This window comes from Triturus cristatus, chromosome 12, assembly GCF_964204655.1.
Source record: "Triturus cristatus chromosome 12, aTriCri1.1, whole genome shotgun sequence".
Taxonomy (NCBI): Eukaryota; Metazoa; Chordata; class Amphibia; order Caudata; family Salamandridae; genus Triturus; species Triturus cristatus.
This window is the reverse complement of record NC_140595.1, coordinates 26203169-26222527: the sequence shown is the minus strand read 5'-3', so window position 1 is coordinate 26222527 and position 19359 is coordinate 26203169. Positions and strand designations below refer to the sequence as shown.

At 46.8% G+C, this 19359-nt stretch overlaps 1 protein-coding gene across 4 annotated transcripts in view; it reads left to right on the top strand.

Moving 5' to 3' along the window:
* The window catches only part of SLC25A42 (solute carrier family 25 member 42), a 147223-nt gene extending 128907 nt beyond the window's left edge, over positions 1-18316 (top strand). For all 4 annotated transcript variants that reach the window (XM_085639358.1, XM_085639355.1, XM_085639356.1 and 1 more), the window contains exon 8: positions 15024-18316. In XM_085639358.1, coding sequence (XP_085495484.1) covers positions 15024-15349 — 326 coding nt within the window. In that variant the 3' untranslated portion in view covers positions 15350-18316. The remainder of the gene's footprint in view (positions 1-15023) is intronic.
* Positions 18317-19359: the final 1043 nt, after the last annotated feature.

Sequence of the window (19359 nt, the reverse complement as noted above, 5' to 3'; positions counted from 1 at the left end):
TTTCCAGATTTTATCTACTGTATAGTATACCTATCCATCCATCAATTATGCCGTATAGCACAGTATGCGGTATCACATTTCGTCTGCAAAGACTGAAGGAAAATTGGCAAGGAAAGGAAATAATACAAATATAAAAACAATGTGTGTCCCCTATGGGCTCTGATAGAAAATATGTCACTTGAACTGGGGTGTAACACAGGTAAAAACTAGGGGATGTGCATGGAAGTTCACGTCCAGGCCTCTCAAACTAATGCTCGACCAGTCGTGTGGGTGTGACGCCCCAATGAATTGCGAGTGAATCGACTCTTAGGCCCGACCGGCCATTGTGACAGTATGCGCTATGGTGCTACTTTGTATGCGATCATATCCCCAGCATGTGAAGGGGTTGGGTGGTCAGGATTTAAGACTGCGTATGCAGGGCTGGTAATGCAGGTGTGTCGTCTTTAGGGTCTTCGCCAGGGGTTAATTGCTTGACTCTATATAACAACATGGCACATTCCATTGATATGGGGTGCTTGCGGGTCCCTCTCACCTCCTCCTCCCGTAATGTTTCCTCCTCCGCAGCCGCCCATTTGTGTGTAGCTCCCACCCAAGCCGCCAATGGGGGACCGGTGGGAGAGCGCCAGTGCATAGCATTGCTCCGTTTGGCCAATAACACCGCGAGGGAGAGAAAGCGGGCGATCAATGAGATTTGATGAAATTTGAAGATCTCAAGTGAGCCCAGTAGGTCCACCATTTGGATGTGTTCTCTGAATTATAAATTGAGAATGTTTTGTATATAATTAAATAAATCAGAGGCACTGTTTATTTTGAACCAAGAAAGCTAAAATCGTTTAGAACAAGAGCTGCTTAGATAATTCATCTATTGTATATATATTTGTATTACCTTCGAATCACATTTGTTTGTCTTTGTGTCAAGTGTTGTTGTGTCTTCAGTGTATGTTTATAATTGTATTTCATTTGTATTGTTGAATTCTAAATGCAATTTTTCATTAATACAAAGTTTAAAAATAAGAAAAAGAAATTAATACTTTGATAAAGAAAAATAAAATTACATTTTTTCCAACCAGAGTGTTTAGGTCATCTGGATTTTGGTATACTTTTTGAGTGTGAATGGTTATCAGTATTGGCATATGTTTTTGTTGCGAACGCCTATATTGCAGCGCGGATCTCTGCTGAGGTAATCGGGGCTGCCAGCTCCTTAGCGGTCTAATCCTTTATAGTGGGGAGGTCAATTCCCCCAAGAAAATGCGCTGTTGCATTAGTCAAATCTCGGGGAGGAGCTGCGTAGAGGTTTGTATAATGTTCCTGAAAATATCAGTTTGAGAAGTAACCAGTGTGTGCTGTGAATTATATATCGCTAGAGTGGGAGTCATTTGAGGTGTGATCAGTCACACTAGTAACGTGCTAGCCCTGTCCACTTCAGCGTGTGTTAGGAGCATATAAGCATTTAATTCAGTCGTCCTCAGCCGCTCTAACAATTCAGCATACCTTATTCTGGCTTCTTGCAGTCTTTCTGCTAACGTCCCATCTACTTGGGCTGCCACTTCTAGTGCTTGCAACGTATCCTCTAACTTCATGAGATCTCTAACCACCTACCTTCTAGCTCACACTAAGTTTCCCATAGAAACCCCCCGTATTGTTAAATTAAAAGCCTCCCACTCTACCGACCTAGTCATGGCTGTACCTTCATTTTCCTCAAAATACGTGGTAATGGTTTCAGCTAATGTGGGGCAAAATAGTTGATCCTCTAAGTGCAATGGCTGCAGCCGCCACGTTGGTATAGGCGTGGGTACTCGGCCCCAATTTAATGTCGGTTCTATGGGATTGTGGTCAGAAATGGTTTTACCCAAATAAGTATTACGGTGAATGTCCAAGGGATAAATCCGGGGTACGAAGAAAGTGGTCCAATCGGGCATTCAAATTATGTGGTTGGGAGTATAAGGAATATTCCTTCATATTCACGTGTTGTGACCTCCAAACATCAAAAAGGTTCCACCCCCTTGCCCATCTGGTCAGGGCAGTAGCTTGCGTCATAGCATTGGTGTTAGGTAATGGGGGATGGGATCAGTCCAAATGTACGTCAAACACCGCATTGGAAGTCTCCACCCGGGATCCATGGGTACTGAACCCAGTCTGAGAGTGCCTGAGTTAGCCGCGAAAGGAACGTGTCTTGGTCCACATTTGGAGCGTAAATGGAGCCTAATATTACTTGCTCACCATCTAGGGTCCCCCGAATTAAAACATACCTGCCTTGGTCGTCTATTCTACTCTCACTGTAGGAAAAGTGGACTCCCGCCCGTATCGATATTGCGGACCCTCTAGAAAAGGCGGAATACGCCGTTGCAAAAAGTTGACCTCTCCATCTTTTTTGCAATTTGCTAGTCTCTGACGGTATTAAATGCGTCTCTTGGAGATATACTATTTGAGCCCTGCTGTGGTGGAGTTGTAAAGCTGTTCTATGCTGCTTCTGGACCTACCCCACCCCCTGGACATTCCAGGATATGACCGTATATAATTTGGCAACTGACATCAGCTATTATGCGAAAAGGCCCCCCCAACCCCGCCCCCACAGACACCCCCCCGGTCCTCCATCAGAATGTGCAGCAACAATAAAAACAATACAAGTAAATCCCAATACTGGGTCCAACGATTTAACTTCGCCCGACCAAACTGTACAAAAAAGATCAACATAATACACTTTTAACTCTTGCTTTCGCCTGTCGGGTAAGCTGGGTGCTCAATTTACAAGAGCACTAATATACAATAAGCATACGTGCCCAAGACAGGCCAGGTCTAAGAAATTAAATACTACCCCCATCGTGTGTGTGAGGCATTATGTCTTAATCACTGTACAATATACCCTGGTTAGAAATACACCTAGGTCACTTGTGGCCTAACTGTAAGACTGGTTGAGTGTGTTGCAGTTACATAGGGGCACTGTTCCTTCTTTTACCGTACTGGTTCAGCCCAACGGCTGTTGCGTAGTTCCTGACGGGAATAATGCCACACTACCTCCTGAGTCAGAGTCTCTGTTCGCCTCATCAGAAGGGCTAGTACTGATAGGTGGACGTGGGACTCGGAGCGCCTCAGCAGACTGGAGGGCCTCCTGCCTGCCCTCCATTACCTGTTGAGGTTGGGGACTGGATCCTGTGCTCTGCATGATGAGGCCTGTCCTGCGCCTCCGGGGAGCCCGCTGAGATTTTGACTGTGTTGTCTCCAGACGTGTCTCGGACAATACATCAGGGAAGTGTGTGTCCAACCAATCACATGCACTGACAGGGGTATCAAAAAATAAAGAATGCTGGTTGTAATTAATTTCTAGTTTGGCTGGGAAAAGCAGTGCAAACGTTAGGCCCGCCACTCGGACTATTGCTTTGACTTCCGTAAATAAAGAGTTTCCGCTGAACTGCCAGTGTGTAGTCCGGGTATACGAACATTTTTGCCTTATCTACTTGTAGTGGGCCATTTTCCCTTGCCGCCTGCAACACATGATCCGGGTCTCTATAGTTCACAATTATAGACAATATTGGACGTGGGTTTGATCCAGGTATTGGTCGGCGCGTGGGTACTCGGTGGGCTCGTTCTACAGTAAAATGTGGAGACAGCCCCGTAGGGGCCACTGAAGACTTCAGCCATTCTTCTATGTAAATTGTCGGGTTGGGCCCTCCGTTCCCTCACTATCCTAAGATTGTTGCGTCTCGCCCGCCCCTCTGCATCATCAGTAAGTGCTTGTAAGGATTCTATTTGTTGGCGCATTTGTTTCAATTGTCCATCATGCTCTGTCACTTGAGGCCCCACCGTGTCCTATAGTTGCTCTGTGTTCTTGACCTTATCTGACAGCTTCCTATGGTCATCTTTAAGTAGGTTAAGTTCTACTGAGATTGTGCCCAGTTGGTTTTCAATCGCAGAGCGTGAATCGCAAATTTCCTTTAGGATCCTGTCCAGTTTATCCACCAGGGGAGCAGATGCTGCCTCCACCTCCTTCTGTTGAGAGTGTCCAGATGAGGTCTCCGAGGGGGGTGAGCGAGATCCTGTCCTCCCGGACTTTGAGGTTGTTCTTGACTTTCCCTGCCCATGGTTAGTAATAATGAGGTAGACTAGATATCATTCACTGAAACGTTAAGTCAATTCAGTATTCAGAGTGCCGCAACTGTTTATCTTCTCCCACTCACTGTCCCAGTCTCCCACGATTACCGGGTTCTGTTCTTGTGGTACTTTACCGTGTCACCACTGACTGGGCACCATCAGCACTGCCTGACATTAGTGGCCCCATACGACAAGGTGCGCTTCCCAGGCCACACTCCAGCTAAAGTGTTTGGGCCCACACGGGGAGCACCGCCAAACAGTCTCTGCCACTCTAGCCAGCGCATTCCCAAAAGCACCCCACTATGTCTGGAACGGGTTGCGGGGGGTCCGGGGATGGGGCGGGGCTGAGCACCTCCAATCCTGACCCTAAGTTTTAATTATCACCCGTGAGTCCTCAGTGGGCCGCACAGTCGTCACTGTTTCCAAGCCACAACACGATGACCATATCATGCCAGCTGCTGTATTCCCAGTCAATCAGTCGGCGCCGGGAGGATCTCCAACTACTTACTGAGCGCACTGTCAAGGGAGCCCCCTCACAGCCGATAGCGCGGCCTCTCCGGAGTGTTGATACTGTATGCAATAGAGGAGGGGCTCTGGTGGTGGGAAGCGAGAAACCGTCCCGCTGGTGGTGCGGATTTTATTCGGAAGCGACCCACCGGGTTCTCGCTATAGTTCCATTATAGGTGCAAGACTCCACCCACACCACAGCAGAATAGGCATGCATGAATAAATACACAACACAACTTTTTTGTTTGGAGAAAATATTGCTGCAGGTTTATTCCATACAAAAGTATGCAAATATGGTGGGTTATCTTACGGGAAATCCAAGGGCAGGCAGCTGTACCAAACTATGCTGCCCTGCCCGCCTGATGAACCAAGCACTGTGGAAAACCCAATCAGCGCTACCCTTATAGGGATGATCCCCTTACTGGATCACGTGACACATTGGTCCCTTATTACTCACGCCCCTTTCAGGGCGGAGCGTAGCAAGGCAAGCCCCGGTTGTTCAGGCCCACAACCGCCCGAAGGACTAACGGGGCGCCAACGTCATTGTTCCAGGACCCTCCCATGAGGCTCCTGGGATTTGGCTCTGGCACCCCTATTGTGCTCTTGCAGGGGTATCCTTCTGTACCCAAACTGCTTCCAGATCGCCCTGTAACTCCGCCACAGCTCTGGAGGCGGCCCCTGTCGCCTAAAGAGCCCCCCACCAACACAGCTGTATTCTCACTTGCCACCTGCAGTTACCTGAGCCTCATTCATGTTCAGTAAGAACAGATTCAAACCCACCTGAGCCTAGGTGCACCCCAACTTTGTTGAATAACCTTTCGTGTTCGCCTGGCATAGCCAATGCCTGCTGAAGCCAAAGCCCCTAGCTCTGCGAACTTACGCACGGAGCGGGTTATTCTTCTCTGGGAATGTACCAGTGCCTCACATGACCTACAAAAAGGTGATGGCTTCCGAGGAGGGAGCTCTGTTAAACATCGCAACCCTGCAAGCTGATGTGGCTCCCACCTCCTGCGACCTGTACTTACAGCCCTTCAAGCATATAGTGCTCTCTAACGCCTGTTTCCCCAATTGATGGAACAGCAGCACGCTTGCTAAGAAGACCGCTTCTACAACCAGCCTATATACTCTGGCTAAGAGGACGTGGCATTTTATGCATCACTGAGCAACCCTTAACCTGCCCAGGGGGCAGAGTGCACCTACTTTGTTGAGGTTGACCAGGCATGTGCACACACCTTTGCGATTTATAAACAATGGCGAACAAGATGGCTCGCATGGTGCACACTATTGTAGTCACAGCCATCATATGGCGTGACAACTTACACCAACTACCTGGCTTGCTTAACTAAAGCTCGATCACAGATGTCCACCTACCTGCTAACCAGCTGGGACCCTAGCTGCTCTATAGGTCTTGCCCCCACTCTAATTAAGCAGGTTCCTGCAAAGTACCCTTCTGCCCCTGTGGTGGGGGGGAAGATACCTGTAATATAGCACATTCCACTGCACTCACCTTCTCAGGCAGTCCAGTGGGAGAGAGGGGTCCTTAGCATTGGTTCTCCTACATTGCCTGGCCTCCTAGCCCACAAGCACCCTCGTCTGACAGCAGAATGTCTGCTGTGTTGCCCTGTCACACTCAAACTAGTGCAATGTGCATTTCCTTTGCATTCTACACTTCAGATTGGGACTACATACCCCACAAGACCACAGAGTTTTGTGTATAATACAATGATACTATTTGAGTCAATAGGTTCCCAGTGTCAGTTGGTGACTATCCCACCATGGAATATGTGACATTAAGCAATGGAGTCTTTAGCTTGTATGTGCTACGTTGTAAGCGATTAAGTGCCTAACGTATTTCTTCCCCTTGGAAAGATACCACAACCACACTGGCATTAGAACCTTAAGTAGCACAATTTTTTTTTGTTCCTTTTTCCTGGGCATTCCTCAAACTGAGAATGAATGTACACCGCTGTAAGGCCAGACCCACCCATATACCAATTCTCTGGGTTTGCCACTTGGCACCCTTCCTGTTGGGGAAACGGAACCTCCTACCCAGCATAAGCTGACATCCTTCAGTGCAATAGTCATACTGCTAAGTGGGCAATCGATTCAACATCCCTCCTTTCCTGCCGAGCTGTTGCCTGTTCAGTTTAATCTGTGGTGACTGCACCCAGACCCCCCCCCCAGGCAGCTTTGTTGCTGACAATGTGATCATTTGCTGAAATTGAGGGGATCTCACGCTTACCACTTGCCACTAAAGTGATTATTTCAATTAATGAGATATGGTGTATCTGCGAGAACTATGCACAGTTAACTGACACTCTCCCACGAGCAGTTGCTGTGAAACCTTTTGGACTAGTCCATCAGATTCAGCCAGCCACCCCCCTAGGTGGAGTTTTACACCCCAAATTTCTGCTAGTGTTCACCACGTTCACGCCTCTAGTTTAGTTGAATTTAGTAATTCATGACGCTGACAAACCCAGGGGCCTAATACTGGGCTATGTATCTTGAGGCCCAAGCTGCCCTTAAATATTCGGCTTTGCGTGGCTGGGTGTTAACATAGCCTGGCTGAAGTGCAATACCTTTGACTCCTGACAAGATGTGCCAATGCAGGGAGGAGTATAAATCATCTAGCCAGCCTTACTACCTTCCCCAGCTAACTGAGTATAGCGCTTGTTGGAGCATGGCTCTTGTGTATGTTTGAAGTGCACATGTTCCCATAGGCATGGTGCCACTGGATCAGAGATCTATCTTACCCCGCTACTGATATTCATTTTAACAACCACAGAAGAAAGGAAGGCCGATTGAAACCCGCAAGTGGCCAATTGGCTGACACCCTAGCAGGAACTGGCAGTCGTATTTAAACTTTCCTTACAGCATGGCAACACTGACCGCTGCAAGTTGCCTGGAGCGTAAACGCCTGGTAGTCGCACTACTCCATACAGCGATTATTTAAATTGATAATACTGTACATATGAATAAAACTATGCACCAGCAGCTGAAAACTTTCACACATTGGTAAATGTGAAACATATTGGATTTGTCCATCGCATTAAGCCAGTCACTCCCCTAGTGAAGTCTTGCCCTCCAAAACTTCTGCTAGTATCCCATGGAGCAGACAAGACCATGGGAACAGGAGGGGAGCAATATGTAACAATACTAGCCCCTTCTTGAATACTGGGAATGCCCCATGTTCTTCAATAAATTGGGCTTATTTGTGTCTTAACTTATTTCCCCCACACCGTTTGACCGCAACACTTTGGGAAAACTTTAGTGGCAACATGCCCTTAATAGTATGCGATATCTCACAAGCACTGCACAGAAATCCACTTTTGACCCGCTCTAGCCTGGCGGCGTTTGAACTGGTAGCTGATACTCTTACTTACGCCTTCAAATGCGCTGCTCAGAGCAGCCCGCTAGTCAATGGACCCATTGAAAAGTGGTGCCAACAGACCTCCACGGACTTAAGGCGGTCCCTCTGAGTAGGGCTTTAATCTAACAGATGCCCCTAGCATCGGATGCCGCATCTGGCTGAAAGCCGCTCAGTGCTCCCGATGCCTTTGCGCTTCTTGACCCACAGCCAGCTCACCCTGATACAATCCGCTCGTGACTGGGACTCAACAGAGCGGCGAGAGCACGAGACATCCTAGCCCGACTGTAGCTCTTCGCCAGGCTCCCACCCAGAGCCCTCCACAAACCTTGTGACCTAAAGCATTTGCCCTGTGGGGTGGTTGCGGATGGACTGCCACGAACTCAGAGGCATACTCTACCAATGTTGCAAATTAACCCACCTCTCTGGGCCGCAGAAGGGATTACACACTGAAGCTGACATTACAGAAGAGACTCCATACCAGGTTATATTAAAATTACCCATTGTATCGTCCATACTAGGGAAACTTAGGTCCTTCTGCCCCTATTACCCTGTGCTTCCAAACCTCATCATGACCTCACCGGAATTACATGACCCACTAGGTCACCTTTCAGTGCATTAGTGCGTGACAAAGACTATGTCTGACATTTTCTAGCACTACACCTACAACAAGCCCATACATTGGCTTAGTCAATGCCTATTATTAGTATACGATAAATAAGCCACCATTGTAGCTTTGTTGCATAGCCAACGAAGAGCTAGCCGCCCCCCTGCAAGCTGCCACGGTCTCACATTGCTGTGGTTGACATTTTCATTGATTCAGCTAGCTGTTCCTTGCCGCTGGGTCATCCTGCTCTATCGAGCCCCTCAGAAAGACCATGGAACATTATATCACCCTCAACACTTCAGCTTAGCGCTGCTTGGCATGGTGCTGATGGGCGGTGTGTACACCGTCCATCTGGTCCCAAACATAGCGGTGAAGAGTTCCCGCAGGACCTGGCCAATATAAAAGACACCAGCGGAGCTGATGGAGCCCTGAACAAGCTTCAAGGATTGTTTAAGAGTTACACTAATCTGCAGGGCTACCCAGCTTGCTCGGCAAAGTGCTGAGTATTGCCTGCTATTTGGCCTGGCCGCTGTGTCCATACCTCCCTATATTTACAACAAAAGGAGCACTACGCCTACAACAAGACCATCTGTTGGCGTAGTCAATGCTTATTAGTTGCCTAAGATAAATAAGCCACAATTATAGCTTTCTTGCATAGCCAACCGAGAGCTAGCCGCCCCCATTCATAGCTGCCAAGGTTTCAAGTTGCTATGTGTGACATATTCATAATTTCAGTGCGCTAAGAGTGACAGAAGAACAAAATCCCTTTCTAATTTCCATATCTGACTAATTGTGAATACCTTCACCCATGGTATCTTGGCGATGAATGACATGGTTGTTGTTACCCCTCACTGATACTTGTTTTATCGACTTCTGAAGGATGAAATGAGAAACACTGCCCCAAGAGGCCTTCCCCTTTTATTGCAGCCTGGCCGTGCAAATTGGTATAACACACCAATAATCAACCCCAAACTGATATACTGTTTTGCCTCACCCAGGGCACCCTCTCCGATTACCGCCAAGGCAGACGCACCGCAACGCCAACTGAAGGTAGGGTAAAGCACAAGTTTAAACCTAAAGCTGGTCACGGCGGCACATACATCGAGATGCCCAATATTGCGCAAAACTAGAATCAGCATACGCCCGCGCTACAGACAGCAAGGTAGTTCCACGGAAAACCTGACACTTGTGCCGCTATATGCCAAGACTCACATCAGGCGGCCATTTCCTTTTGCACCACACCTTGCTCCAGCCATGCTGCCACCCATAGTAACACCACAACTACTAACCCTGACACACGTGCAAGCATGACACTTGAGCCTATTCCAAGCCCTCAAAGCTATAAGAATGGCTTGGGCAGCGGGCAATAGTGATTTAATGTAAAATAAATTAATCAATGTCTGTTGTGGTCATCTCTAAATAGACAGACAGCGCCAACTCCTGGCAGGCTGTCACAAGCGCCCGGTGTGACAATTAAGTGACGTGCAGCGCACCAGAAACCACCCGGTTAACTTACACAGGTAACTTGATGCTGTAATTTTATCATTAGTGGCCCATTGCCACACTTTCTCACCTGTAACATTACCCCTAAGGCAAGCCGTAAACCAAAGCTGCTTTCAGACACCGGAGCTGTTTTATGGCAGCAGGCACAGTTCCTCCGGTGCCCATGCCCCGGAGCATGCTTCCGCCTTGAATACACACAAAAGGTGCCTCCTCCTACTCTCTAATAGAGGCCACCTCTGGCTTGTTACTGAAATCTGCCTCTAGTCCCTAATAGGAGGCAAAGAAGGAAACGCTCAGAGAGGCCTGCTCAGAGTTTGACTCCTATACTGACACCTCTCACTCCTGCATGTAAGCAGCATCTGCCTCCATAGCAGTAGGTGTGAACTCTTAAAGACAATCAATTCCGTGTACCAGCGGGAGTAATAGTAAACGCAGCTCCTCACTTAAAACTCTTTGCACAGTCAATGAAATTGCCCTTCGTGACACTTGGTAACTTAACACACTGCATGTGTGCTGCGGAGGCAGCACAGAACCAACCAGCAATGGCCCGTCCCGCCGCTGTGACAGGAATTGCGCTCGCGGACCACAACGCGCACAACCAGGATATAAACTTAAGAAAGGTTCACATCAGCGTCACTCACAACTACAGCGTGAGTGATTTGCCCAGAATCACAGGATGATGAGCGTTGTTACTGTCTCTCGAACCCGGTTTCCCAGATTTGAAGTCGACTGCCCTAACCGTTAGGCTACATCCTTTCCCCTAAGGGCGTCCCTGTGTACAGATGAACCCGACGTCTTCAGTACATACCTGCTCCGCCTCAACATATTACCAAGGGATGAAACCCCTAAAATGTGCCCCTGCCTCCACAACCTAGCGGCAGAAAGTATGCCCGAGTAATGGGAGTGACCACAGCACCCCGGTGTAGCCGCCAAAACGTGTCCACTCCACCCACCTGCAGTTTGCGCTGGGCAAGTCTCTTTTCGCCGCTCCCCAGCTTTAGAAGTACTGTTCCTCAGGGCAGGGCCTCGGTCGGAGGCCCCAAATTTTCTTTTCAGTCAGCGGAAAAATGGCGAGCGGCAGCAGGACCTTTCAGTGCATCGGGAGCCAGCAATATGGGGGCAGCGCTTGGAGGCAGCTGAGCAGCGCGAGGAGTGGCATCGGAGCCAGGGGCAGCCCAAGAGGACATGGCTGTTAAAGGCGCAGCACTGCGGAGCAGCTTCGGCTTTTGATCGGGGAAAATAGCAGCCGGCCCTGATGTAAGTGCAGATTGCGAGCTGCCGTCCAATGTGATCATTTCTGCCAGGTCTCCCTGCAGGTCCCTTTGTGCTGCGGTGTATGTTGCCGCGTGACGTCTGCTTTAAAAGCCAGCTGCCTTTCTTCTAAAACCGTTGCTACGGCGCTAGAGTCGTGCACGGGAAGCGATTGGCCTCATTTGATATGCACTATAAAGGCCTCTCAATTACATGATGCACCGACGGATCGAGTTTTAAGGGATTCTGGCAATTCAGTGTAGGGCTCTGCCAAAGTATCATATTTTTAATGGAAATCTGCAGGTGAGCTCGTTCGTCCGTATGAAAAACGTAATTAACACCATCGTTTTACAAGTTGAGGGCACTGCCTGTTTCACTGGAGAATGGTTGCATCTTGCAGATACTTGCCCATAGTGTGCGCACTGTACGCAGGGGTTGTATAAATCGAGTTTCAATAAGCAGTGCACATTCCTCAGGACTCTAGGTACAATGAGGTTTTAATGAGTACAGCAATGCATAAGATTAGAGCTTCCTACCAGACTTTGATTATGGAATACTCCTTTTCAATTGCCAAGTGCTATAGACACATCCTCAATAAAAATGGCACCGCTGTGTAGCCGTATAACCTAGTGGCAGCCGCGGTCCATTCTGCTTACGGCAGGTTTAAGGGCTGGGTCAGCGGAGCGGAAACATAATGCACTTATCAAAAGCCGCGCACATCGAACTGCTAGCGCTCAATTTATAGTCAGTCTTGGGGTTGGGTAGTCTCTCCAGACTTCAAAGTGCCTCCAGATCTTTTTTGCGATAATCCAAATGCAGGCCAACGGTGTCTGTGATTGTTGGACCACTCTGAGGAGCATGCTGCCCTGTGGGTGTCGAGGGTGGCGCGTCCACCGACCCAGTGCTGTTGCCACACCATCTACCGAACCCCACGTAACACTCGCCAGCCTGCGTGACTCACTGACCCTCAACGCAACACCTAATACAATCTCCACGACATGGGCCCGGTGTGAAATTAACGCCCCACTGACCCAGCACGTAAAACCCAACACAATCTCAAAGAAATGTGCCCTGACCGAGTTGAGCATGGCGCAGCACGGGCCAAGTAGAAATTAGCTCCATTCGCCAGCAGCCCTGCCGTACCCATGAGTCCATCCACCGGAAAAGACAAATTTCCCAACGCAGAGGGGGTGGACCCACTTCTCAAACGCGCCAAAGGCAACCACTGAACCGATGCGTGAGCAGCACCTAGAGGCCTGTCCATACAGCGTGGAACCTCGACGCCCACTCCATACGCCGCCAGATCGAGGGCCGAGAAAGAACCAACCCCAACTGCAATGCCTCCCTGCCCCCAAACTCACCGCGCATGACCACGATCGTGATTTGCCCAGAATCAGAGAACTTCAGTGTGAGGGCGGGTGACAAACTGCGAGCCTGGGCACTACAATAGGTAATCTCATCCAACTGCCGTAAGTAGAGCATGCGAGTGATCCCACTACTAAGAAAAATACCCTCGCTAACTCACTGGGCTAGAATCCAAGCGTTAAAGTGTCCCCCTGCAGAGAAGACGGCACTGAGGGGAGGGAATTAAACACCCCGGAACAAACGCTCCAGACCCAAGCGCGCGCGAGGCCTCCCACAGGAGCAACATCTTTAATTTAATTTCGATGTGGACATCGAGGGGCACAGGGCAGGGGCTGTAGCACCCTCTTACTTTACTCTCACCTCGCAACACGCTGGATTCTGCCCCTCAAGGTCCACCACTTCACAGACAGCGCGACAGGCAACAAAGAGGATCTAAGATGGAGGGGGAGGCATAAATACCCTCCTCCGGCGCGCCGAACATGACGTGTCTGGCGCGCCCTGTAAGGGGACTCCTCCTGAAGTCCCGTAGTAGAGAGTGGGGGTGGGGAAACGCCCAAATGGAACTAAGGGGGGGCGCCCTCTGATGTGGACCCTTGCGGGGGGCCGCGGGCAGCCGCAGATCTGCCACTCCCGGGGGGCAACTTCAGGTCAAGCAGGTCGGGGCAGGCTCGGGAGATGAATCCCAGTAGGCCCCTTTCTGATCCGAGGTCTCTGGGCCCACCGCGGCAAGCTCACCTCCTCAGTCACCTCGGAGGGGGTCACTCATCGCCTGCTGGGGGGTAGAAATCGTCTAGTCCGGCCGGTCTTACCCACACGGTTAACCGGTACCACAGGAGTGTATCTGCAACCCTGGCGCTCCCGGTTCATCAAGATTTGGCCGGTGCATTAGAGGAGACAGGCCTGTTACGAATGGGCCCTCCGCCTCTGTTTTTGGATCGTCTCTCCCAGCCTCGCAACCTCATCAGAGGGTGGGGGGGGCAGCACCCCTCACCACTCGCTGCTTGCCCCCCCACCGATCGATGTCGGGACCCTCTGATTACTTGCGCAGGGCACGAACCTCCAGGCCCGGACCCCAGGTCTTGCGTACTCCGCCCACAGGTTCACTCTCGCCGGACTATTCTCAGGAGAGTCCGCGAAGTCAGTAGGCCACTCCCTTTCACTAAGCCCGCCGTGTCGCCGACATTCACCTCGCACTGAACTCGGACGAATGACCACAGCAGCCATTCAGCGCACCATTGCTGTGTTCATTCCGCATACCACCATGTCCGGCGACTCCACCAGCTACACAGCCACGAAGGGGGCCATAGATAATTACTCGGATTAGGCGGCCCGGCCTGGAGCTCGTCGCTTATGTGAACTCCATCTTGGGCTGCAAGCCACGCCCCGCTGCAGAAATATTATTGGTTGCATTTCAAATAGAAAGTTTTTAATGACTCAGTAGGTGTGCCAGGATGCATCTTAGGGCTGCTGTATAGCTTGGAAAGACAGTAAATGTTTGCATGTGTCGAACTGTATTCTTTAAGAAAGGGAACTTCATCACCCAGCTGTATGTCTATTTCCACATTTACACATAAAGTTTAGGATGTGTAGTTAAGATTAAAAAAACTCCTATAAAGTTCCCCTGCTCTTCCTCTGCCACTTCACTCATCTTTCTCCATTCCGTTTGGAATTTGAGCCTGCTAACTCACTCTGAGTGTACTTAACATTTATCATTTTATCATTGTATTGCGTTTCTTTGCACTGAGTGAAAATGCATTCATGTTTCTCTGTCTTAAATTAGTGGAAGAGGTGAGATGCACAAGTGATACCGCTGATTGGTGGATAAGTTAGACTCCAGTGAAGAGTATAGAGGGTTTACGTGGAACTGATTTTTTTTTTCAGTCTAGACCCATGTTAATCTATACCCTTGATTGTTTAATATTTAGTTCAGTATTCTACATGCTCTTCTTACAAAATATGTACAGCTCACCTTTTAAAAATCAAAAAGGCCATCAAAAGGAAAGAAATTGAATTCTATACTAGAGAGCCAAGACTAAGTCATGTAATGTTGGTGTAACACAGCAGATGTATCAAACGTTTAGTTTTTTTTGAAAGAGGACAAGAAAACGTTCTCTTTTCTGGAGTTCAATTCAAAGGGGGTCGCATTCCTTAAGTAGTGCTGAAACCAATTAAGCAAGTCACCAGGGATAGGAGACTTATTTACAATAATTTTTGTTTGTTGTTAGAAAAACTACATACAAGACACAGATCGGAGATGCCAGGTGCCTGTTTTAAAAAATTGGTTGAGAAGGATAGATCTGACTAAATTGATCAATTTTGTTATTTTTTTGCTAGATCACAGTGACAGAAGACATCCCAACCCAGTTGAACGCCTCCTGTTTGGAGCTTGTGCTGGATTAATTGGACAGTCTGCCTCCTATCCACTTGATGTAGTCCGGCGACGAATGCAGACTGCAGGAGTTACTGGGCACACGTATGGAACCATTTTTGGTACTATGCAGGAGATCATCAGAGAAGAAGGAATAGTTCGTGGTCTGTACAAAGGACTAAGCATGAACTGGGTAAAAGGTCCCTTGGCAGTAGGCATTAGTTTCATGACTTTTGATCTTACAAAGATTCTTCTTCAAAAATTACAGCGACGAAACAAACTTGAAAGGTAGTATGTTTTGCCCCAACAAAGCTTTTAAGAGCCACCAATGTGTTTTTGGAAACCGCTAGTATTGTTCCGTGGTCTGAGCCTTGCACAACTGCAGACATTTTTGTTGTTGAAAAAATGCATTTGCATTTCTCTGCACAAATCCTATATGGCTCGCCTGACAAATCATCTTTTGTAGCTGAAAACATTGCCACCAGGTGACCACTTTTCTGTGGATCATCCTTCAAGATTGATGTTTTTATCTGCCAGCAATATGCTGAGGAACGATCAGGATATGCCTTGTGGTCTAGATATGGTCCGTGAAAAGCATATAAAGCAGTTGCGTCTCCATTCACCCTGAAAGTGTGGTGGAATCGTAAGACATGCAGTGGTATAAAGCATTGTCTTTCATTTAGAATTTATTTTCTTATCATCACGCACTGAGCAATATGACCCTTGTTGAGTCCCTATGGTGTTTGCCTCTCACATCAGATGGTTTAAGTGCAGCATTTGAGGTGCACCATTGAGTAGCTGTTCATTTGAAGCCAAATCGCTGTTGAGGGGCAGACATTTTTCTAATTTCTGTAAAAGTATTTTAACGCTGATTAAATGGTTTGCGGAGTCTCTTATAATAGTTATTTGATAAATAATTCATCCAGTCTACTCAAAATTGGCAAATTTCCTAAACATCTGGATGATTACCTTCTTTGCTTATGTTGTTCTGCTATAGTTGAGTATTCAGCATACTATCTCATTGTGGGCTGATTTACTCTGCATTGTGTACTTGTCTAAGGGAGCCATGCAATACTTTTGTTGTAATTGTGCGGATGAATAATTTTAATTATTTTGGGTTTCGTATCCTAAAGAAAACGGCATGTGCATATTCAGTTGTTTCTTTGAGGAGCATAATGTCAGCTCTGACTGAAAATGTACTTCTATGTAATGTACTACAATGTTTTTGACTCTGCGTTTTTTTACAGCAAAACTATCCAGTGTTTCCCATGTAAGATGTCACATAGGATATATAATTCAATTCTAAACTACATATTGTCTCAGTGATGTCCTAGTAATAAGAGATGGTAACTTTAACTCATCTGGGAAGCAGGATGTAAATGTGACATCTAAAACTCTTCAGTAAGGCCTAGCTTACATATCCGTTTGCTTTGGGTGTTTTAATATACAAAGGTAATAATTTACCCAAACACCTCCTCCAACCCTCTGCCCGATTCTTTTGTTGTGAATTTGTCTTCAAGCCATGTAAAATGATCAGCTGTCTGTAACATCCTCATTTTTACCTGTTTACTTGTAGTTGCTTTTGAAATCACAGTTTCAGGATTTGCCAACAAAAGAAATATCCTATTTATTTATAGTTTGTATTTCTTTGCAAATGTAGGTAAACACTTTAAAAGTATTTCAGGTAATAAGCCGAGAGGACATGTTTATGAAGGCTGTATTCTTTGTCTTACTGGCTAGCGTTGATGAATTTGATGCAATTGCGTGCCTCATTGGCAAAGGGGGCAAGCTGCGGTCACACACTGCCAAATCTGGGAGCTAAATCCGAATCCATCTTTATTAAGCTTGTTCTTCTGTTTTGTCTGCAGTAATATTTGAATGCCCTTGCTTTGAAGGAAGGATTAGATTGCTTACTTTTGAACATTTTATCCATTACAACCTTCCTAAAAGTCATTTTTTATGGTACTTCTTAATGAGGAGATGTTGTTCAAATTAGATCCCTATCCAAATTTCGGTTTTGATCTCTCTTAGATGCTTTCTCCGGCTAGTACATTTGAGAGCAAAATTAGATAAGATAGCAACACTCCGGTTTTCATTTTAAAATGAAAATGAGGCAGCAGCGGTTCCTTATTTTATTTTGAACACTTAAATTATTCAAACAAAATGTTAGTGCATATTAGAGAGGAACATTTGCTTTCTTTTTTAAATGTTTGCTTTATTTGAGAGCATGCAGCTTTTAAAATGAAGTTACCCTCCGTAATAATGTGTGCTATTTTCTTTACATACAGTAATACTAGCCATGTGGCCGTTTTTGATTTAATTAGGAGCTGTTACCCTGAAATCCACTGGACCATTTTTGACTTAATAAGATGGGTTATTAGTACATACATTCTGATATTATTTGATTAAGGTCCTACCTTCTCTAATACTATAGCACCTCATAGTTCATTTGATAAATTCTAACTGTGTCTTGGTGGGAATATTGATATTTAAAATATACGTTTGCCAGTGCTTTGTACAATTGGTGTTTACCTACTACAGCGTTTTGGGAACTAAGCCAACTTATAGCGAAGCAAATTATTTCTGGTGTTCATTACACCTAAACCGCATGCACTAACACATAGCTTCCGCTTTATATTGTGTAATACAATGCAGGTCTTTTCACATTTTATTCGACAGTAGCCATGAGTACACATTTTTGTGGTCCTCTTTTTTAACAAATACCTATTAATTTCACTCAGAGTAATAATAGCTCACGTGTTTACCTCTTCTCAAAGCCAAAACACCTAAAACGTCTCCAGGTGTCTTTACTTGGTTTTCTGTTTTTCGTTTAGCGTTAAAATTGCCAACAAAGTTTGGGGACAGATACTTAATTGTTTTTAAGTGATATCGACTGTATGCTCTTTCCTGTGGCTCTTATGTATCTTGAAAGACAATCTTCACAACAGTATTCATTGTCACATTAAAAGTACACTGAAGCATACATGGTATTTACACAAACCATGCTCACCCTCACAAATAAATCTTGATTACACTAGCTTTATAACAATTCATTTTTCAATGACTTGTCATGTATCTGTAAACAGCACAACAAATAATGCACATCCATGGGTAGTTCAGTTTTCATTGATGAAAAAGGTTTTCTTACAGTAAACCAAATAGAAACGTAATGATTTAAGCCTTTATTTGAAGACTTCATTTTATTTACTTGAACAGCTTTTTAATTTGTTGTAATAAATGTGGAGTATGTTCTTCACAATCCATGCTGTCCTGCTTTGTGAATAGCTTGGTGTACGAGTTTCTGTGGAGATACCTGTGCTGGGCTGGGCGGCTCACCAGTTCGCCTCAGTGGTAAAATAACACCTCTGCATTGTCCTTAAGCAGCGAGAGCACTTAACTTGAATGCTTCTTCATTTCACAGTATTTTTGGCATAATGGCTACTCACATTTTTTAGGGCTAGCCCCTAGTGATGCAGTGTGCAGCACTGCTCGCGCGGGCGAGAGCCCTTTTGTGGAGGGTTCCAAAACGGACCCTGGAATCGCGCACACTTGTGCGTGTGCGATTCATTTTGGTCCACGGTATTGGCATTTGCGGTCGTCTTTTTTTAGAAAGACAGCCCGCAATAGGCCAAAGGCGCTCGCGTTGCTCCACCCACGGCCTATTGGTGTCTGTTACGAGCACCGGCCGTCATGTGGTTTCAATTATCGTGCCCAGACACAGGCGCGATAATTGAAACCACATGTCTCTCTGTGGCGCGCGCGCGCAGCACTCGCGGGCTTCTTCTGTTTTTGGATCCATTTCACAGGGAAGCAACAAAATGAAAGAAGTAAAGAGAGGTGGGCTGCTCGCGCGCACCACTCGTTTTATTATATAAGGTTACACAAGATATTACATTTCTGCAATTTAGTGCTGTAAGTTTGGTTGCTTAAGTGGTAATCCTAGACCTGTTACAATCTGTAAACAATTTAGTTGCATTTTTTTAATGTGCACATATGCCAGTGTCGAGTTCCATTATCCTAATAATTTTTTTATTGTTTCAATAGTAGAATATCTCCAATAAAAGTTTCTTCCCCGTGTGTATCCTGAAAGCTTAGAATTCAGTATGCCCTCTCTGAAAAGCAAAGATGTGCGCGCCCCATACGTGGCCCCACAATCCCTTTAAGTAGAGAAATGATCCCCTGGTCACGGTAGATGGGCGTGGACTTGCCGCAGGGGGTTCAGAGGCCGCAGGGGAGCTGCATTCAGTTTCCGAGGGCTCACCCAATTAACACCTGAGTGTGGGACCTTTGGCATTGCTTCCA